This window comes from Aspergillus caelatus (assembly GCF_009193585.1).
Source record: "Aspergillus caelatus strain CBS 763.97 unplaced genomic scaffold BDV27scaffold_3, whole genome shotgun sequence".
Lineage (NCBI taxonomy): Eukaryota > Fungi > Ascomycota > Eurotiomycetes > Eurotiales > Aspergillaceae > Aspergillus > Aspergillus caelatus.
This window is the reverse complement of record NW_022475266.1, coordinates 307,401-327,228: the sequence shown is the minus strand read 5'-3', so window position 1 is coordinate 327,228 and position 19,828 is coordinate 307,401. Positions and strand designations below refer to the sequence as shown.

Here is a 19,828-nt window from a genome sequence, read left to right as displayed (position 1 = left end):
ATCTCCATCTGCATACATACAGAGATCAAACTGCGGCTCAGACGGACTCTTCCACGAAACCGTGTCCACAATACTCAGATTCAGACCCCGGACGGTCGTCAAATTCACACATGATCGCTCCGATACGCCCTGCGCATGGTATACGCTGATGTCGAAGTTGGAGCCGCTGGGTTGGCAGCCTGGTTTGAGGAGGCGGAGGTCCCACTTCATTTAATTTTGGTCAAGGTTATATGTTAGTTTCAAGAATGGTACTTTGGAGATCGTGATTGATTATGGTTGGGACTGGGGGGAGTTACGTTTCGGGGTCTCAGGGTGTCGGCTGTTGTTGCTGTTCCTAGGGTTCCTAGGGTTGCTAGGAGGGTGAGGGTTGGTACTAGGTGCATATTTTTGGTGGTTTTGGTTCGGGGTGTTGAGTTTGGAGGGGGTTGGGTAGAATTGAAGATCTAGAACAATGTGGCTATGGGTTGGAACTTATTTATAGGTGGAATGGAGGTGCTCTTTCCTTTTCTTTTTTAATTTTTTTTTTTAATCCACCTGACTCGAAGCTGAGTTCTGGATTGCCAGGAACCCGAACTCACTAATGCGGGCACCCGAAACACGGCAAATGGCAAAACTCCGGGGCACTTCCACCGGGCCGGCCATTGGTTCGGGGGTTGTGATGAACTTTTAGTAGGAAAGTGAGGATACATGGCTGATGCAACCCTCATTTCTTGGTCTGCAGGGATCTTGGTCCACAATGGTCTGTATTTGGACGGTTCTATTAATACATCGAATGTGCAAGTATTTTGTAAAGAATACAGTCCGTGTCCATCTATGGTAAACCCCGGTCCCGTTTATCGCTTTTCTCTATTTTGACCGTCTACTGCCTGCTGTTCGGGGATAACCGCCACGCCCGCAGGGGAAGTCCCTGCAGCTTCAGCACAGCCGGTCGGATAAACATAAAAAAGGTGACGGTGCCAATCAGCACACATATAATGTTCGTCGTGTAATACCCATCCCGGAGGGTGTGACAGGAGCCGCCGCCATTTGTGCAACGGTTCTTATCGGGTTCCAAGGCGCAGGAGAAAGGCGAGGTGACCAGTTCACCCTTCAACTGGTCCGCCGCGGGAGGGACGCTGGGAGGGGTACACGTCGCCTCGGTGAACATGTCCACCAGCTTCAGGATGAAGTAACGTGGAAATGTGCCACCCAGGTTGGAGACACTGCGCGAGTCAGTTTACAGTTACAGCAGTTTTATATTGTGGAAAGGGGCAAGAAAAGGAAAAGGTAAAAAAAAAAAAAGAAGAAGAAGAGACTCACGTTGCCAGCAGCGTCATGTAAGTCCCTCCAATCGCTGGATCGGAGATGCGTGCATGGAATGCAGACACAGCGACGAACATGACCGTGTTCATAAACGTTGACAACACATGCTCCCCAATCACCGTCAACATATACCAAAACGGCACTTCGGATCCCGACGGGTAAATCATAACAGTGAACTGCGCCAGAACAGCCGCCGCCAGTCGTCCCATAAACGCCCAACACCATAGGCGCATGGGAGTATACTCGGTTGACCATTTGCCAGCATAGTAGCCCAAGCCAATCTCGAATGGAAAGTCAATCAGCACGACCAATGCCATATTGTCTTGCCCAAAGCCCTTATCCAATAACTTCAAACTGGTTACGCCGTCGTTGGCCTGGAATCCGATCTTGGCGATCAGGTGGACCAAGATGATCGTCTGAACGTTCTTGAGTTTGAGCACGCTCCACATGCTCTTATATACATCCGAGATACTGTCCCGATCATGGGTTTTGTCTTCCTTCTTCATAACAGCCAAACATATCGTCACGACCAGGTACGCCCAGCCCCAGAACGTCAGATACGTTCCCAGGGAGAGCAGGCCGCCCTCTCCGGGAGCGGACCGGAACCAGCGATTGGCGAAATCCTGCGAGTTGAATGCCAGGAATACCGTGTACGACAAGAAATGACCCGCTGTCAAACCGACCGTCTGTGCGGTCGAGGCATAGGAGATGTTTGGCGGGGACATGAGAGTAATGGCCCAACCGTCCACCGCAATGTCCTGTGTGGCGCAGAAAAACACCAGCAGGAACCACCAGTATGTAAAGTTCCAGACCCCAGCACCGCCGTTAGCGCCCGCCTGCACCATCATATCACCAATGCGCCCGCCCAAATAAATCATGGCCAATCCGGCAATCACCTGGATCGGGGTGATCCAGCTCTTGCGGCGACCAAACCTCCGACTCCAGACCGCGTCCACAATGGGGCTCCAGAGTAGTTTGAGCGAATAGGGGTATGAAGCGAGAGAGAAGACACCGATCTGGCCGTAGGACAAGTAGGGCTTGAGGAGGAACGGAACCGATCCCGAGGCTAACCCCATGGGCACTCCCTGGAGGAAATATAATACGCACAATAGCAAGAAGTTTCTTTTATCGCTTGGCGGGAGGTTCGAGAAACTCGTCGTGGTTAATCCCGGTGTTTGCGGGGTGACCGGGGGGTCGTGGTCTAGGGAAAAGCTGGGGCGGGACATGATGCGGGAGGCTCGTACGGACGACGTCGATTCGATAGAGGTATCCCTCTTGCGCATTTCAATGTTGGAATTCATTCCGTCTCTCGCATGGCCGTTCTGGCCGGTCGCGACTCTCAGGGTCGGCTTGGAGCGACGTTTGGACACTGTACGGTCCTTGCGCTTCATCGGTAGTTCCGTTTGCAACGGGACAGTATGGAGTCGCGTCGCGCGTCGTTTGTTGGGATCAGAGAGAGGCTGAAGAGTAAAATATCAAAGATTTATGGAACGTCAGATACGGGTTCGTGGGTGGCCCCTGGTCAATTCTGCATACTAGTCGATCGATCGCTTAGCTTAAACTCTTCGGGTTGGTCGGTCCCAGGATGACGTGGGGAGGTGACAGGAAAGACAGAATTGAAGAAGAAGAAAAAGAGGAGCAGAGATACAGGGTCAAACGAGAGTATGGAGTGAATTTGTAATTGGAAAGGACCCAAGGGATAGGAGTTCGACTGGTGTGGTTCCTCCGATACCCGTGGAGGCGAAGTAAAGCAACTAAAGCAAAGGAAAGTCAAAGGTGTCCTCAACGATAACTCGTTTTCAGGGTCAGTCACTCATTCATTAACCATTTATGGAAAGTCTGGTTTCCCCGGCTGACCCACTCGATCTGCAGGCTCCCATTGGCCCGAGCTTCTCTGCAGAAAAGGACATCGGCACTGACACCTCAGTCACCCAACGATCTAATCGCTGCCTTTACACTTTTACACGTTCTACGTTCGATGTACTTCATGGTGATTATCTTCATATTCATTATTTGGTTTACTCATAGTGTAGTTGATTCACCATTCTCTCGGCCAGTCCTCAACAAGAGATTCGTCACCAATTCATGCCCATTCACCACAGCCTGAAACAATGGTGTCCGGCCCAGGAGGTCCTTGGAGTCGACATCCACTTGTCCACTTTCAAGCAGCAGCTTGACGACTGCCGCGTGACCATTCCTTGCCGCCCAGGCGAGTGGCGATGAGCCTTCGTGGTCTCTTGAGTCCATGTTAATCTGTCTGGTTTCTAGCAATAGCCGTACCACTGTCTCATGCCCATTCTCTGCAGCCCAGGAGAGTGGTGTTCGGCCAGAATCGTCTTTAGTATCCACATCAGCCTCTCCAGTGTCAACCAACAGTTTGACTAAGAAGTCATGTCCATTTTCTGTAGCTCGGGATAGCGGCGTTCTGCCAGCATCAGAATCTTTTGAATTCACTTCAGCCTGTCCAGTTCCCAGTAACAGGCTGACCACCGTCTCATGTCCAAACTCCGCAGCCCAACCAAGTGCTGTTGACCCGGTGACATCTTTTGCGTTTACATCGGCTTTACCGGTGTCAAGGAGGACCTTCACTACCTCCACATCCCCTGATTGTGCGGCCAATATTAGTGGGGTTAGAAACAGATTATCGCTTGAATTCACATCAACTAGCCCGGATTCGAGTAAGCGTTTGACCACACCGGCATGTCCATTATCTGCAGCCCAGCCTAGCGGGTCCCGACCCAGCTCGTAATCTATGGCGTTTAGGTCAACCTGTCCGGTTTCAAGTAAAAGGTGAACCACCTCCTCGTGCCCGTGCATCGCGGCGATGGATAATGCAGTTAAGCCTGCATGATCGCATGCGTCCGGGAGAGCGCCCTCTCGGATGCTAATCCGTGCAGTATCTTCCACTCCGTGCGTCGCAGCCCATACTAGCGCTGAGCTGTCTGAGTTCCATGCATCAAACCGATACAAGTATGGGTTGATGACAGCGTGAAACACACGGTTGACTTGAGATAGAGCATTGATATCCTTCTCCGTCTCAAGAAATTCGGCAACTGACAACAGAAGCTCACACGGCAAGCGCAGCAGCGACATTGGTGGTTGTGTTAGAGACTTAAAGGTAGGAAGCGGAAGCGATGGTGGTACGGGCGTTCTAGGATACACGGTGGGCGACATCCAAACTCGATACTAGCTTCAAGAGGGGCAGAGACTGACGAGGGGATGCCAAGGTTGCTCGATCTCGATATGACCGGTCTCAATGCTTTCGCAAAGTAGGCCGAGTCTTTTTGAAATATTGGCAGGAAAGCGCCGTGACCACCCGCTTAATGTCCTGCTTCTTATACCCCTCGTCTGTCTTCCGTTGTTTCTACCTACTACCTCGCGAATTCAGTAATATACGACTAATAAATTACTGAATCGATTGACTAGCGTGCCGTGACCTCAATGAGGAGAGGGTCGAATCCAACCTTCATCACCGCTTCGAACGGGCCAGAACTCGCTCTGATTGGTCAACGGGGGCTATAAAGTCGGTATACCGTCGTTGGTTCATTGTCTTTAAGACACGCAATACTAAAAGCGGAGACTAAGACGCCGTCGATTCTTCTTTTGAACTAGTTTCATGGGTCCGGTCTGGTACCGAGGCAAGGATGAAGCATCAGGCCTTACCTACTACGGTAATTCAGTTGTTTCTCCAGTAGCTTTCACGGATCCTTCCATGGTCATGGTAGAGGAATTACGGAGTATTCAACCTCTACAGTTCCTAGTAATGCCTCCATTAGCAGTAAAGCCTTTTGATATACCATGAGATAATTAATCACTACGCCTATACTTCCCAAATCCATGGGGAAAGCCCAATCCCTACCATCATAATTTTTATCGTATAACCTCCTCTTCTATTTCATATCCCTTCTAGATCTTCACACTTACTCTTGGATAATAACACAAGCAAGGAAGTCTCGATTGCTTGCCCGAAGGTCTGAAGAACTATAGAGAGAAGGACAGTTTATACCTGTAAACTGATCACATGATTGAGCTGCGCTCATGTCCAATGCCTTTTGAACGGGTTCGATTGTCGCCCACCATCCCCTCCCGTACGCCCGCTACTTCCCACCAGACAATGTAAGAAAGTGTCACTTGAAGATGTTGATCCTTAAGAAATCCTTTTGGGGGGTATGTATGGTTTTCTCCTCCGATGATTCGGTCGTATTTCATGTTGTCGTCGGGGACCAGGCCTGTGTTATGGAGGTGACAAGTTGAATGGCTATACTCAACATTTTGCACACTTACTCTACAGTGTCGTTGAAGGGGTCCCCGGCAATATTATGAGCTGAGAAATCGTGAATTGGATATTCACATTCTTGAATTTACAGCTTGGAGAACTTCACCGAGAAGGACTCGACGCTCTAGTTGGAGGTGTTCAGGGGATGCATGAATCGTTAATACGACATGGGGATTCGAACTCTAGAAATACGATGGTTGTCAAAGACGACCGTCAAGTCTAAGCCAGGGTCGTTTGGATCGTCGGTTATCGCGCAGTAGCCTACGACAAAGACGATCCAAACTTACTGGCAGACAAAGACGTCTTATAAAGAAAGAAGCGGGAATGGTAACTGAATTCAGGGATTGCCTTGTAAGTGTGTTTAGTGTAGCCGTTTTACAGGGACTAATGGCGTACTACAGCAAGCTGATCGTCTGAATGGGAAGCTCGAGAAAGCATACCTCTTAATTCTACATGACTAGCTTATCTGCTCGATGACTATAATCACAATCCGTGGTCACACGGCGCACCAGTCAAATATCGTCTGAAATCTGTCTTCATTCAAAATCTACATAGCTGGATTTCTGGCATGTCAGCATTGACGTGCGTTACATTCTCCGAGTTTGTGGGACCGATGTGGGCAGTAAGTATACTCTAAACTTTTGGGATTCTATCTTAAAGGCCATGCTAATAAGGAGGTTTGGCTGATACTTCGCTAGACCTAGTGAGATATCCAGATTTTGACTGTCATCCTGGATATTTTCCCCATCAACGAGGGCAAATCAGTGCGAAGATCCATTTTATTTATATTCAGCAAACCCAACTCAGACTTTGCACGGCTCACTAGAAAGCATACTCTCTGCCATATGATACGCTTCAACTTTCTTTTCTTTCTTTTTGAATTTCTCGAAACGAATGTTGATAGGCCCCAAAAAATAGTATACTCACCCACCCCTCTCTCATCACAAGGACCCGCGGTCCGCGGAAGCCATTACTCCACCCCAGCCAAGACGCAAGGAAGGGTCCAAGGCCACTCTAGAAGCGTTAAGCACACTAGAGTGTCTTAGCGCAAGGAACCGCCCTTTAGCGGCTTGTCCAGGCAACCCCCATAAAATGGCATTGTCCACTTCCGTTGATTCCCTCAATATTGCAACCTAATTTACAACCCTATTCATAGAGTGAAACCGGGAAAATCGAAAATGTCACCCGCATTACCAGGGAAAACCGATTACACACGATGGCGACTATTGAACGAGGACGGCCGACACACATGGCACTACCTGGAAGATGACGAGTCTGTGCGAAAATGGCCCCAGACGGTAGCCGATAAATACTATCTTGGACTACCACTGGTGTGTATCTACCTAGTAGCCATATACTCAGTAGTATTCAGCTAACGCACCATAGAACCTCCCTGATCTCCCACAGCCAAAGTCCCCCTTAGAAACAGTCCAGAATGGCCTTACATTCTTCTCTAAGCTGCAACTCTCCGCTGGAAACTGGGGCTGTGAGTACGGTGGCCCGATGTTCCTGATCCCCTGCATCGTCTTCGCCTGGACCGCAACGGCAACCCCGATCCCCTGGTCCTATGCTACGGAGATCAAGAATTATCTCTTTGCGCGGGCCAACCCAGTCGACGGGGGCTGGGGCCTGCACACTGAGGGCGAAAGCACCGTGTTTGGCACGAGCCTAAACTACACCGTCCTCCGCCTGCTCGGCGTCCCCGCCGACCACGAGGTAATGATTAAGGCCCGCACCCTGCTGCACAAGCACGGCGGCGCCATGTACGCACCCCACTGGGCCAAGTTTTGGCTGGCGCTACTCGGCATCGCAGACTGGGATATCGTCAACCCTATCCCGCCTGAGACATGGTTATTGCCCGACTGGGTGCCTGTCGCACCGTGGCGGTGGTGGATACATATGCGGCAGGTGTTTCTGCCAATGTCATTCATTTGGTCGAGACGGTGGACTATGCCTGAGACAGAGGTGATCCGGTCATTACGAAATGAGTTGTTCACTCAGGATTGGGGGAGTATTGATTGGAAGGGGAATCGAAACTCCATTGCCAAGATTGACAACTATCATCCGAAGACATGGGTACTCGGTTCTGTGAACTGGTGGTTGAGCGAGGTATGGATGCCTTTTTTGAGGCCGCGGTTTGTGGCTACCTGGGCTGAGGAGTGGGTGAGTAAACTGGTGGACATGGAGGATGAAAACTCAGATTACGCTGATTTGGCATCTGTGAATGGGCCGTTGAACATGGTGGTTTGTTTCATAAGGGATGGTGGTGATGCGTACTCCGTCAGGAGACATCGGGAGCGGTTGGAGGACTTCCTATGGGTTAATAAGGAGGGGATGCTAGTGAATGGGACGAATGGGGTGCAGTGTTGGGATACAGCGTTTCTGGTGCAAGCTGTCCAAGCCGCTGGTTTGGCGGAGAGTGAGGAGTGGAGGCCTATGTTGGTGCGGGCGTTGGAGTTCCTGGACCGCCAGCAGATGAGGGAGAATTGTCAGGATCAGGAACTTTGTTATCGCCATCCGCGGAAGGGGGCTTGGGGGTTCAGCAATAAGGATCAAGGATATGCTGTGTGCGATTGTATCTCGGAAGCCTTGAAGTCAGTGATTCTTCTTCAAAAAACCCCAGGATACCCGCAGCTGCTTGAGGACCGGAGAATTTTTGATGCGGTTGACACGTTGCTCACTTATCAGAACCCCTCTGGTGGGTGCTCATCTTATGAGCAGACTAGAGGTGGGGAATACCTGGAAATTTTCAATGCTGCAGAGGTGTTTGGACGGATCATGGTCGAGTATGATTATCCAGAGTGCACGACTGCCGTGGTCACGGCATTGACATTGTTCAAGAAGCACTGGCCGGATTACCGATCGAAGGCAATCGAGGTCTTCATCCAGCGAGCGCTGGGGTATATCAAGAAAGCACAGTTCCCTGACGGAAGCTGGTATGGAAGCTGGGCTGTCTGCTTCACATATGGCACTATGTTCGCCCTGGAAAGTCTGGCATCAGTAGGAGAAAAATACCAAAATAGCGAGTACGTCAAGAAGGCATGTCACTTTCTACTATCCAAGCAGAGAGACGACGGTGGATGGTCTGAAAGCTGCGAGGTAAGTCACCTCCTTCAAATTATTAATGGTCAGGTATTAACAGGGTGATAGGGCTGTCGACAAATCAAGTACATCGAGCACCCAAGCGGCTCTCAAGTCGTGCAAACGGCATATGCGGTCATCGGTTTACTCTCGGCTGAGTATCCGGACATGAAACCTATAGAGAAAGCTGTACGACTGATAATGGCGAGACAACAGCCCAATGGTGAGTGGCCGCAGGAGGCCATCGAGGGCATGTTTAATAAGACATGTGCCATCTCCTACCCTAATTACAAGTTTACGTTTACAATGCTGGCGTTGGGGAAGTTTGCTCAGATGTATCCTGACTACAGACTTGATTGATTCTTGAGACTATATTATCCTAATTCTGTACTTGCTTTCACTTTCTACGCGGCCATGAGTTACCATATCTACTTCACATGTTCTACATTTCTGTTGAACCTCAATTTGACTAGAAGTAGTATATAACATGATATGTATATACCACATGAACATTAGACGAACGAGAAAACAAACTATATGTAAACTCATTCCGGAAATTACTCTAACAAACTCTACATCTCTCAGGAATTCTCACACCATCTTTACAAACGTCATTCCAGAAAAGACAGGATATCACAAACCCCAGCCTACTTCCCGTCCAAGACACAAACCTCGCCAACACCAAGCCAAGCCAGACTTACTACCAAGTCAAGTAACAATCCAGAACAACCAACCCGCCGCTGATCTACGTGTGAAACAACCCAACCGGAAGTATCTGCCGCTGACATCATACGCATCTCCACGACCCTTGGACCATCATCTCGAGATACCATGGTCAAGCAGCATGATGGTATCAGCGGCGGCATCTTACTTTTATTTCTAGTTTAAAGTAAACTCTCTTCATTAAGCTATGGATATGACGTTGTAGGGAGTGTTCTGGACTCCCCCCGATGATATCATAAGGTAAAGTTAGGAAGCATTAATGTTGATTTTCTGGGCTGGGTGGTTTGCGGCCGTATACTACTACCCTATGCTTCGTTAGTAGGAGTGTTTTGTCAGTTTGGGTGGTTAGGGCTATCGTAGAATAGGGTAAGAGATTGGGTTAAAGAAGGGAAAGGGGAAGGTAGTATACACGTACTTCTCCTGATAAGCATGAATACTCGGATCCCGTAGTCCCTGGCGCATGCGCGCGAGGTATACCTCTACTTCCTGACGAGTCCACTATATGCATCATATTAGCAACATATTAGCATCGCATGGATCCTAATGTTGACCCACACCTCGCAACAACAAATAACAACTACATATAACAGACACAAAGTACACCAGGAGAGTTAAAAGAAAAGAAAAAAACAGACTTACATTCAAAAAGTTCGTCAAGAGCATCATACTCCACCCCTCAATCCCCATCTCCCACTGCAACCGATTATATTTACCCAACACCTTCAGACGGGGATCCTTCGCCCACGGCCCGACTGGACACTTGAAGCGGTGCTCCCGTACGTCTACAAACCCGGCCTTGATCATTTTCTCTTTCGCTTCGTCCACGATGCGTAAAGTTTTCCCGAATGCGTCGCCTGCTTGGAGTGAGACTCTGCCCCATTCTTCGAAGATGGTGTTATTTGTGCTGCCGTCATCGGATTTAGGGACTACCGAAACTTCGACTTGTTCTAGATAGCTGTTTGGTTTTAGGTGGCTTTTCGATTTTGGTTTTGGGTTAGTTAGGTAGATAGGGTCACTGGGGAGGAGGAAAGGAGGGAGGGGCGTACTTGAGAGCTTCTTTGTAGAATTTATCCCAGTCTGCTACGCACCCGTACAGACCGCGGACGTGGATGAAGTCGAAGCTGTTTTTGCCGTAGACCCAGTCGTCGCAGCAGTCGTCGACTTCAAAATGGAGGTTTGGTGGGATCCAGGTTGGTTGGATGGGGGAAAGATCTGTTCCGATTACTCTTGCAGTAGGGTGTGTGTCTGCAAAGTCACTGTGGTGATCGTTAATACGATTTTAGTTGAGTGTGGGAGGTGGGACGGACATAGCCCATACGCCGGTTCCTGTGCCGATGTCGAGGACTTGCTGTGTTTGGGTAAGTTAGTTAGTTGGAGTTGGATAAGGAAGTGAGTTTGGATTGTGAAGTGTGGTGCGCTTACTTCGACGTCCTCTGGGATCGGTGCGAGATAAAGATTTCCGTCTAGGAGGAGGTTGAAGACGTGATGGCTGGGTTTGCTTAGTTGGTTGATGTGGATTGGAGATGGGCTGTTTACCCTATATCTAGTTGTTCCATAGCTTTTTCGTCGTTGGGGCCCCTTTAGGATATCAGTTAATATAACTTAGTATGGCGTAGAAGGTAGTTCTGTACCAATATGCTCCCGCATGATAGGCGTGGTATCGTCGTCCATTGTCATAGTGATAGTTCATGATACTGCTGCGTAGCGAAGTATAATCTCTTGAAGATAGTCGTTGTCAGGTTTCCAATTTCCTAGAGACAGCCCAGGAAGACAGATAGTAAGAAAAAGCACTGAATGGAACGACTCACGACTGCGCACTCTCCCCATACCCCGACTCAGCATCCTGCCGAATATCCAGATCATCAGCCAAAATTAACCCAGCAAGATGGAGGCAACCACCGATAAAACATACAGTATCAACCTCCACAACATCAAGATCAGTATCCCGCGACATCACGAAAACCGTCAGCAAGCGCACAATTTCGGAGGATGTCCGCACCACCCCCTTCACCCGACGGGACCCCAGATATTAATATCTAGTGGTTACGGACAAACACCCATGTCAGTACTCTTTCGTCTCGTCACGTAATCTACTATAGCATTGCATTATTGGTCGGACTCTGCGCCGTTAGACATGGGGGCCATGCATGGAGGAGCTAGTCCTGCATAGTCTCGGAAGCCCTAACGGTCGACTCCACTGAGCATCACTAACGTTCCGACGCTAGTCTCCTGCGTCATTGTTAAAAGAGACTTTCTAGTGTCGGACGGGATTGGTGTATTCGTATTACATGGCGCTTTTGATGTAACATTGTTTGAATGATGTGGCTTTCTGGGCCTCGATTGTTTGGGGAGATGGCTTTGGGGTTGTGTTGTATGTACAGGATGAGTCGGGGTTTATCGGGTGAGAGCCCCGGGGGTGCGAAGTTTCCTTACGGCGATAAATCGAAGGATAGATGTATAGCATTTGCTCTGTCCCTCGGGAGCTTATGAGTATGTCATGCCTTTGTCCAGTCCTGCGTGTCTCACACTGCGATATTATTACCGATATAGGTATCTCCACATGGGACGATGTTGCTGTTCCTTAAGAGCAACTATTTTTGGCTTTCGGTTCACATGACTGGTATTGCTTGAAAGATCATAGGCGGCACTATATCAGGGGAATGAGACCAATTTCCCACAGAGATCTTATAGTATGTCGTGATATCATGTCCATTAACCCACCACCGTCTTTGTATACGAGTAGCATCACGTGATCATAACAAAATAAACAAACACAACCAACCGAAGGCAGCGTTTCCCCATCCCCATAACCATGTCGCAACTCTCCGCATTCCCAACTTTATCTCTTGCCCGCCATACCAGTATCCAAAATGGACACTACAGAACCCCCAAAGGAAACAGAGGAGGAGCTGGACTCCGAAATAGCCAACATCCGCGCCGAAAGTACGACTCCACCCCCTAAGTACCGTCGCAAAACTAACGCTAGTAAAAACAGTCCGCAATCTACAACGCAAGCGCCGTTTCTTAGCCTCCAGTCTACTCTCTTCGGATAGCTTCCAGAAACGTCTCCGAGAATATCAATCTTCAAGGCCTTCTTCATCCCTAGACGCAGAAGTGTCCCCTTTGGTCCGCGCGGCAGGAAAACACGCCGAAGTGAACCACCACCGGGTCGCATTCTCAGCGACAACCTTCCCGTTCAAAGACCCGTCCCCGAATAGTGAGAATCCGAATTTACTAGGTGTGCGGATTGACGTCTGCACGAGCAATGGTCGCTTTACGAAACCGTATTATGTTTTGTTGAAACGAGTGCGCGGGGAGGAGAAGAGGTTGCGAGTCCATCGGCATACCATTCCGGCATTCATATCGGTGGAGAAGCTCGAACGAGCGTTTTTGCCTTTACCTGCCGCCCGTGAGGAGGAAGCGGAGGAGAACTTGAAGCCGTGGAAGAGGAATGCAAATAGGCAGGATTTGCCGAGGTTCGTTCGCGAATTGAGACGGCAGTTAGCTGCTTGGCATTTGAGGATGGATGCGGTGAATTATCTAAGAGGCAAACTCGGTGTACAGCGGCGTGCTATTGAAGCTTATAACGACGATGATGACGGTGTTTGGGTGCGAGATATTTTAGCAGATAACCAGGAGGAAATCCGGCTGGAGACGAATGACCTCGGCATTGTATCTCTTTCCCCCACCGCGCTCGATGCGACTTATGTTCGGCTTGAATGGGAGGATGGACGGGTGGGACGATTCAAAATTTCCGATAATGGGGTCGTGGAGCGTGCCGTAGTCATCGGCGATGATGGACGAGACAAGTTGCTCGAAGCTGTTTTGACCGGCGGGAATGGTCGAGTAGAGACGGTATTGGACAGATTGAAGCAGCATTTGGTCCCCAAAGAATAAGCTTGGGCAGGTCCCAATCTGAATCTAAAGCAAGCATATACCCAAGGAGTTCGTGAATTAATCAAGTTAAACCTCTGAAGCCATAAATGCATGTTCGTACATTCCAATGTTGAGTGCAAGAAAATTCTAAATAGTCAAAGAGGAGCAAATCTATGTAGCGGAGAAAATAATATCATGCAGGAAGAAGAGAAGTAGGATGCACAAGAAACCAAAAAGCCGCCAAAGTGTATAATGATGCCTCACCAGAAAGCAAACGCACCGAATGCAGCAAAGAAATGTCGTAAAATTACAAAAAGTAAATGTCAGCAATAGCCGAAGTATAAAACATTAAGCTAAATTAAGGTGATATGTCACTGTATATGCAAAGGGTGAGAACCAGAAGGAGAGGAAAAGGGAAAGGGTATCACTGGGACATCGCATCATAAATTATAGTAGCGGTTCACCTCTCTTCCGGTGCACCAGTTCCTCATCACCGCTTGCACTAGTTGGGTTCTCTTCCGAAACGGAAATCGCCGAGTCGCGCGTCTCATAGCGACAGTCGGAGAATGACAAAGGGGGCAGAGGCCCGTAGGGTTGATCATATTGAACCTCGAGCTTCTTCCGCAGAATTGCTTCTTCCAGGTTCCATCGATGGCGTAGTCTTGTCTTCTTGGCTTCAAAGATTTGCAAAGCCGATGCCTCCTCTAGCTGGTGGTCTCGTTGGAGGTTGGCAAACTCCAGCGCGTGCTTGTCGATCAAATCGTCCAATTCTTTCTCCATACGGGCTATAACTTCCTGGAGCTTGAGTTCTTGGCGGTCCCTTAGTACTTTGATTTTGGCTTCGTGAAGTCGGTCCATCGATTCATGGTCGTGATATTCCTGAGCCAGTTGAGCCTTGTGCTGCGGGGTATACTTTCGAGTAGGCGGTGGTGATATCTCGGATCCTGACGCCGATCCGGGGGAAGGTGGAGGGCTTGCATTGCTGAAGTAGCCCTCCATATACTTTATTCGAGTACGGGAATTCATCTTCGCTCGCTCAAATTCGCGGACTTGATCCATTTCCACGGCAAGTTGTCGTTCCTCCATACGGCCCGCATCGGCGATATTCTAGCCAAAAATTGTCAGCAACTAGAGATCATATACATTGACAAAGGCAGTTACCTTTTCGCGCTTTTCTTCTTCTGACCGTTTATTTGCTGCGAGCCGGTCGGCAACAATCATTTGGTGGTTGCGTCGGAGTTCAGTAATGAAAGCGTCCTGAAAGGTCATGTGCCGGTTCTTCTCCATCTTTTGGGACTCGCGCATCTGCCTGAGGTCTGCATTTTCAAGGCTCCGCCGAACGCTCTCATTGTCAAACACAGGTATCTCCAGCCTCAAGACTGGGCTCTCTTCATCTGCAGTATCGTGGCCCCGTGGTTCATTGATTTTGGATTCCACATAGTATTTGTCAACCCCTCCCTCACCCTTCGCAACGGTGATCTGCGCAGCCGGAGGGAGTAAGACAGCGGAGGGTGAACGCCGTTTCCGGAAATGAATCTTGTCAATGGCGGACTTCAGGGTTGATTTCCGTCTCTCTTTCTTTTCACTCGAAGCCACACTCAAGAAAGAGCTTCGATGGCCGGGGGTTCGCAATGCGATGCCATCTGTGCCGTGTGCCAGTTTCCCCTCGCTCGAACTATAAGAGGTTGGGCGCGTTGAAAGCGAAGCGATCGAGCGAGTACTACCGCACTTGGCATGGTCGGATAGGTTAAACTCGGAAAATGACGATGCGATCTGATCAAGAGGGGGTATCTCGTTAGATGGGGTGACTTCACAGACGGAATTGCGATCGGTTGAAGAGCCCGCTGATGACAGGATCGGAGAGGAAAGATCGACCATGCCCGAGGCAATCGACGCGGCCAGCGATGCCACAATTTCAACCTCCGGAACTTTTAATCCCAACTGGCGCGCTTCTTCTACTAGCGTTTGTTCTTGCGATCTCTCATCTTCCTCGGAGGGGATAAGGAGAACCTCGTTGCGGTATTTGTTCTCGTCGAACCCGACGGATTTGCTGGACTGCATCATGCGATTGGAGGGATTTGATCCGCAGAAAACATACGGTGCAGATGAGTCAAAGACCAGGTATCTTAAAGAACAAACGAGACAAGACAACAATAGGTATTTCACAGATGTGTGTTTATAAAAAAAGCCAACAGGCTCGTCCACAGCACTCGACGCACAGTGGACGAGATGGAGGCGCTCCAGGACGGCATCCGACTAGCGGAGTGTGAACTAAGAAAGAACAAGTTGAATACGAAGGACGGACCGGGGGGGAAAGGAGGGAAAGGGAAGGAGGGTGAGTGGAGGGAAAGGAACTAAGAAGATTGACTGATTTAATTAATCGTATTAATTAATTCCTTTTTTTTTAAGGAGACAGCAGGTTAGGTCTGTGATATCTCTCTTTCTCTTGTTGCGGTCCCACGAGTGACCCGCCTGACCGAATCATTAACTAATCTGACGACACGGATGATTGTTATTGTTTATTCGGGAAATTCCCTTTTCCTTTTTTTTTTTTTTTTTTTATTATTTTCCATTCAGGTACAATCCGTTTCCCATTGTTAAGCAAGTTATGGTAACGTAGGTCAGTGGCTTCTCCACCCAAGGGAATCTGTGACCGCGGGTGAAACGCAACTGCCCCTCCAGGGGTACTACTTCGGGCAATTTAGGGCATAGGGCATTTTTGCCGGTCCGTTCCGCCCCCAAGAGACAACCATCCATGGTGTGGTTTCAGCCACTGCATCACCATCGCCTCTAAGTCAGGCACCGCTGCTTCAAGTTTCAACGGTTAATGAGGATTTTCTCTTCTGGCCCACTGTTCTTCTCCAGTTCCAGGATCGTCACCGTCCCATCATCCTGGTATTATTCTTTACCTCGTGATTCGATGATGCGGTGGCCTAAGTTGACACCTCACCGTCAATCGTATGAACTTCTATGGAGTACCAGCTGGCGCCAATGCACTATTGTGGGTGGGCCAAATGATATGCAGTTAGACCATAATGGATTGATTCACCGCCAGTTACCCGATCCTAAATAAAAGCAGCAAAAGGCATATGAAATTTTTATGAGATACGTATATAAGCTGGCAATCTGATGTCTCATCTCTCAAGACCGGGACAACACTGCGATGGCCATAGCGTAGGCCTTGTCTTTCGCGTCTGCGGAAATGCTCCCTTCGGGGGCATTCTTGTCAAAGCCATGATTGCAGCCCTGCATCTGGTGAACACGAATCTCCCGCTCCGGTTCTTTTCCAATTTTAGCGGCAAGCGCCTCAGCTTCGCCTGCAAGGCTATCACAAGCTGCCGTCACCAATAGGATACGGTCGGGAAAGCGGTCAGCTTGGGCATAAAAAGGCGAAATTCGAGGGTCTCTGGCATCGTAAGACGCAGGAATGTAACATCTATCAAAAACTCGGGCTAGCGCTGCTGGCAGCGGCTTTCCTGCAGAATCCGGTGGAGTCTTTAAGCCTGGTTCCGTGTACAAGTCAACCGGGGGATAGAAAGCGAGCAATGATCGAAAAGTTCCCCGGGGGAAAACATTTGAGGAGAGTGCCAAAGCCAGATTACCCCCGGCGCTGAACCCCGAGATCGCCAGCCGGGATGTATCGAATTTCTCAGGCCGCTGGAGAACCCAGTTCACCGCATCCTCGGCATCGTGGAGGGCTGCAGGGAAGGGATGCTCAGGTGCTAACCGATACTGTATATCTAGCACCGTGTACCCCGTCTCTCGGCTGACTTGCCGGCAGAATTCATCGTCGCTCCCGTGCATAGGAATAATGAATCCACTGCCATGGAAATTAATGAGAATGGGGGTTGGGTTCGGCGCCGATGTCGATCGGTAGACATGTGCTTTGATTGTTCGCGCTGCCTCCCGCGACTGAATATAGACGACGTCATCAGGGCTAGAAATAGGATGCTTGCCGCGACTAGCGAGAGCCCTGATTAACACGGCAAGGACTTTGTAATATAGATAGGTCAGAAAGAACATGGTGGAGTCTAGTCTCAGTCTTCGTAAATAAATGCGCGTTGGGTTTCGGAAAGTCACAGCGACTCAGAACGTCTCAACTGCCGAACTTATATCGGCCATTCTGGCGTCAGTGACTTCGGACGGTTGAGTGGCTCTTGGAAGGAGACTAATAACTCACTAGTTTAGGATCGGTGGACCACCGCGTGGTAACTAAAAGTGGACGGTGTCTCCTTAGTCCAAATTACGAACCAAAGATTCGTACACAGTAGCGTATGAACCCCAAATGATGACGTCTTAGACAATCTACGAGATGTTATCCTACACAGTACGTTTTGCGTTGTGTTAAAGTGCTCTGGATAAATCTTAGTTATGGGTAGGTGTGGTGCAGTACAAAATTATAGGGTTCAGCCATATCAAGATTGCTGCGGAGCGCTCCAATGGATCCATTATCATAACTGATTACTATTTTCGGAATACTCACGTGGACTGGAGTTAATACCGTGGCAATACCCACAGATACTACAAATGATGGCCTGTCTCCCGTAGTGTGGGTCAAGATGCACGACATGCTTCTATTATTGCAACGCACATGCTTTGGCATCTGACAACAACTTCCCGTCATCCATTCAACCGCAAACAATCAATCAGATGATCCAACCGCCACGATCTCGTCGCCGGCATCAATTTATCTCCACGCGTACCTGAATTAATAGATTACAACTGCAGAGAGGGGGGTGGACGTATAGTCTTATGAGCATAATACAGTTGAAAACTGCGTCTTCCTGATCGTCCCAAAGCTCCACCGCCAACTCCTCTAGCTTATCTCCGCTGGAACAACAACCACCACAGGATGACGTCTCCTAACCAGTCCGGGGATACCAACTTTACAGTTTTCATACGCCTCCCTTTTCCTCGGGGCGATTTTGTGGATCCTCCACCTGCAAGTATTTTCCCGGCTAACGTGCATAAAACAACTACTGACTGAACTAGGCTGAGTGGAACGCAGCGAAGGACCAGGCTCTGTGGGACCTACTATCGCGGCCCTCTAAGGGTGATGATATAGACTGTATGTATACCTGCGTAGGGTTTTGGCGTCTACTATAGACTAACTAGTCACAGGGAAAGCATTGTATGTTCACGCATCCGAATGAAAACGCTCATGTCTGCTTACGTGTATACGTAGAGCGGAACGATTCGATGTAACTCTCCAGTTTCTCCTTCAACAAGCAGCATGGCTGTATGATCGGCAATTATCACAGGTCCGCTGGCAGATGCGCAAGGTGGGCACCACACAGTCGAGTTCTCCGTCCCCTGCTCCTGGTTCTGTATCGGGAAGCACAGCGCTCGGCGGCCAATCAGCCAAGGGTGGTCCTGGTGCAGGTAAGCAGGTCTTCCGGCGCTGCATGTGTCATCAGCTCATATGTATTAGCCCCACGAGTCCCCAGTCGTCTATCCTCACATCAAAAAGATACACTCCCTCAACGAGGTAGTCTACCCCCGAGATATCCTCCTTATCTGCGTCCGGAAACCATGGGAGCGAACGCTTGTCTAACTATCTGCAGGCCCGCCGCCACGTCGGACAAGCTCGGCAACTACAGTAAACCAAATCAAAATTTCGAGGGAATCGCCCCGCACTGAAACCCCCGTGGAGCTCAAAGATCCACGCTGGGAAAGCGTCAACCGGCGTTCATCAGCAAGCAAGCGGGACCATGCTCCAGTTCCATCGGCACCAGTTCACAAATCACCCGTCCTTCAGGAAGAAGACTTTAGTTCAAGCTCAGCCTCATCATCCTCGTCAGACGAAGACGACGGTCTGGCCAGTAGACGAGGACTACGATTCCGACGATTCGGCAAGTTCTCCACACATCAACCTGGTCTTCGTGATGACGAAGAAGACGAGGATGAATCACCCGCATTTCTTCCGCTTTCCCGGGCCCAGCCTGAAGCTGCACGAGACCCGTCAGCGCAGGACCTCAATGCAACTCTCCGGTTGCAAGGTGAAGATCACGCGGGAGCACGACGCCGCACGTCAGAGCAGAGTCCGATTCCAAGGGCATCGGTTACGACCGAATCATCGACAAGCTCTACTAGTTCAGGGGCTCCAGTTACAGTGCCACGTCGGGGAGTGAATAGTATTCCATCACCGTTGAGTTCATCACGGAGGGGAGAGCTGGCCCATCTCAGTCCCCGGAGGTTGAATGCTTCTGGGAGGGATGCGAGTGATGGTACACCGAGTATGGGAAGTAGCTACAGTGATCTTGATGGTGAGTCTCTGCTTTCTGTTTCATTCTTAGCCCCGTTTTGGCTAACAACGACATTGGTAGACGCAAGTGTTACGCAGTCGGCACTTGAGGAGGCTCTCCTGAGTAATATGCAACATGGTGGTATGGCGAGTCGCATGAGTACGATCAGTCAGGCGTTACGGAGTCGGTATTTGTGAAGGTTGGTTTGTTACTCAGTCTAAATATTTGGTTTCGAGAAACCCACCCGGCGTGGACAAACGTCAAAAAGCGACTTGTTTACAACACCCTTCGGCTATCAATCAAGAGTCGATAGTCCGCTAAGCCT

General features: G+C 49.5%; 8 protein-coding genes across 8 annotated transcripts; 4 read left to right on the top strand and 4 right to left on the bottom strand.

Moving 5' to 3' along the window:
• Window positions 1-839: 839 nt before the first annotated feature.
• BDV27DRAFT_62062 (SD08430p) lies at window positions 840-3,008 on the bottom strand. Its single transcript, XM_032077119.1, has 2 exons — window positions 1,300-3,008; window positions 840-1,202 (listed from the first exon to the last, which is right to left on the bottom strand). Exons 1-2 carry the CDS (start codon window positions 2,691-2,693, stop codon window positions 860-862), a joined length of 1,737 nt encoding a protein of 578 aa, XP_031933614.1. The 5' UTR covers window positions 2,694-3,008; the 3' UTR covers window positions 840-859.
• A 539-nt stretch (window positions 3,009-3,547) lies between these two features.
• BDV27DRAFT_140444 (uncharacterized protein) lies at window positions 3,548-4,294 on the top strand (the record flags this gene model as incomplete). The annotated part of the gene is made up of 2 exons (XM_032069657.1): window positions 3,548-4,047; window positions 4,171-4,294. 2 exons carry the CDS (start codon window positions 3,548-3,550, stop codon window positions 4,292-4,294), a joined length of 624 nt encoding a protein of 207 aa, XP_031933613.1.
• A 1,761-nt stretch (window positions 4,295-6,055) lies between these two features.
• BDV27DRAFT_62052 (terpene cyclase/mutase family protein) lies at window positions 6,056-9,198 on the top strand. The gene is made up of 4 exons (XM_032077118.1): window positions 6,056-6,200; window positions 6,277-6,909; window positions 6,965-8,677; window positions 8,729-9,198. The coding sequence occupies exons 2-4, from the start codon at window positions 6,757-6,759 to the stop codon at window positions 9,017-9,019; spliced, it is 2,157 nt and encodes a 718-aa protein (XP_031933612.1). The 5' UTR covers window positions 6,056-6,200; window positions 6,277-6,756; the 3' UTR covers window positions 9,020-9,198.
• A 440-nt stretch (window positions 9,199-9,638) lies between these two features.
• BDV27DRAFT_140442 (class I SAM-dependent methyltransferase) lies at window positions 9,639-11,336 on the bottom strand (the record flags this gene model as incomplete). Its single annotated transcript, XM_032069656.1, has 10 exons — window positions 9,639-9,687; window positions 9,798-9,880; window positions 10,022-10,355; window positions 10,429-10,638; window positions 10,690-10,730; window positions 10,805-10,871; window positions 10,919-10,960; window positions 11,014-11,100; window positions 11,191-11,225; window positions 11,295-11,336. 10 exons carry the CDS (start codon window positions 11,334-11,336, stop codon window positions 9,639-9,641), a joined length of 990 nt encoding a protein of 329 aa, XP_031933611.1.
• A 546-nt stretch (window positions 11,337-11,882) lies between these two features.
• On the top strand, window positions 11,883-13,376 carry BDV27DRAFT_119534 (uncharacterized protein). The gene is made up of 2 exons (XM_032064885.1): window positions 11,883-12,325; window positions 12,378-13,376. Exons 1-2 carry the CDS (start codon window positions 12,253-12,255, stop codon window positions 13,277-13,279), a joined length of 975 nt encoding a protein of 324 aa, XP_031933610.1. The 5' UTR covers window positions 11,883-12,252; the 3' UTR covers window positions 13,280-13,376.
• Window positions 13,355-15,603, bottom strand: BDV27DRAFT_119532 (uncharacterized protein). The gene is made up of 2 exons (XM_032064884.1): window positions 14,420-15,603; window positions 13,355-14,365 (listed from the first exon to the last, which is right to left on the bottom strand). The coding sequence occupies exons 1-2, from the start codon at window positions 15,320-15,322 to the stop codon at window positions 13,706-13,708; spliced, it is 1,563 nt and encodes a 520-aa protein (XP_031933609.1). The 5' UTR covers window positions 15,323-15,603; the 3' UTR covers window positions 13,355-13,705.
• A 232-nt stretch (window positions 15,604-15,835) lies between these two features.
• On the bottom strand, window positions 15,836-17,644 carry BDV27DRAFT_119530 (putative esterase/lipase). Its single transcript, XM_032064883.1, has one exon. The coding sequence runs from the start codon at window positions 17,279-17,281 to the stop codon at window positions 16,400-16,402; it is 882 nt and encodes a 293-aa protein (XP_031933608.1). The 5' UTR covers window positions 17,282-17,644; the 3' UTR covers window positions 15,836-16,399.
• Window positions 17,645-17,875: 231 nt separating this feature from the next.
• On the top strand, window positions 17,876-19,749 carry BDV27DRAFT_61957 (multidomain presynaptic cytomatrix related protein). The gene is made up of 5 exons (XM_032077117.1): window positions 17,876-18,200; window positions 18,251-18,330; window positions 18,444-18,640; window positions 18,690-18,746; window positions 18,823-19,749. Exons 1-5 carry the CDS (start codon window positions 18,111-18,113, stop codon window positions 19,698-19,700), a joined length of 1,302 nt encoding a protein of 433 aa, XP_031933607.1. The 5' UTR covers window positions 17,876-18,110; the 3' UTR covers window positions 19,701-19,749.
• The last annotated feature ends 79 nt before the right edge of the window (window positions 19,750-19,828 follow it).

Coding starts and splice junctions, on each gene's coding strand:
- BDV27DRAFT_62062 (XM_032077119.1), bottom strand. CDS start 2,693: ATGAAGCGCAAGGACCGTACAGTGTCCAAACGTCGCTCCAAGCCGACC. Junction 1,203..1,299: donor TACATGACGCTGCTGGCAAC/GTGAGTCTCTTC, acceptor TGACTCGCGCAG/TGTCTCCAACCTGGGTGGCA.
- BDV27DRAFT_61957 (XM_032077117.1), top strand. CDS start 18,111: ATGACGTCTCCTAACCAGTCCGGGGATACCAACTTTACAGTTTTCATA. Junction 18,641..18,689: donor CAAGGGTGGTCCTGGTGCAG/GTAAGCAGGTCT, acceptor CATATGTATTAG/CCCCACGAGTCCCCAGTCGT. Junction 18,747..18,822: donor AGATACACTCCCTCAACGAG/GTAGTCTACCCC, acceptor AACTATCTGCAG/GCCCGCCGCCACGTCGGACA.
- BDV27DRAFT_119532 (XM_032064884.1), bottom strand. CDS start 15,322: ATGATGCAGTCCAGCAAATCCGTCGGGTTCGACGAGAACAAATACCGC. Junction 14,366..14,419: donor AAGAAGAAAAGCGCGAAAAG/GTAACTGCCTTT, acceptor ATTTTTGGCTAG/AATATCGCCGATGCGGGCCG.
- BDV27DRAFT_119534 (XM_032064885.1), top strand. CDS start 12,253: ATGGACACTACAGAACCCCCAAAGGAAACAGAGGAGGAGCTGGACTCC. Junction 12,326..12,377: donor AGCCAACATCCGCGCCGAAA/GTACGACTCCAC, acceptor TAGTAAAAACAG/TCCGCAATCTACAACGCAAG.
- BDV27DRAFT_119530 (XM_032064883.1), bottom strand. CDS start 17,281: ATGTTCTTTCTGACCTATCTATATTACAAAGTCCTTGCCGTGTTAATC.
- BDV27DRAFT_62052 (XM_032077118.1), top strand. CDS start 6,757: ATGTCACCCGCATTACCAGGGAAAACCGATTACACACGATGGCGACTA. Junction 6,910..6,964: donor ACTATCTTGGACTACCACTG/GTGTGTATCTAC, acceptor AACGCACCATAG/AACCTCCCTGATCTCCCACA. Junction 8,678..8,728: donor GATGGTCTGAAAGCTGCGAG/GTAAGTCACCTC, acceptor ACAGGGTGATAG/GGCTGTCGACAAATCAAGTA.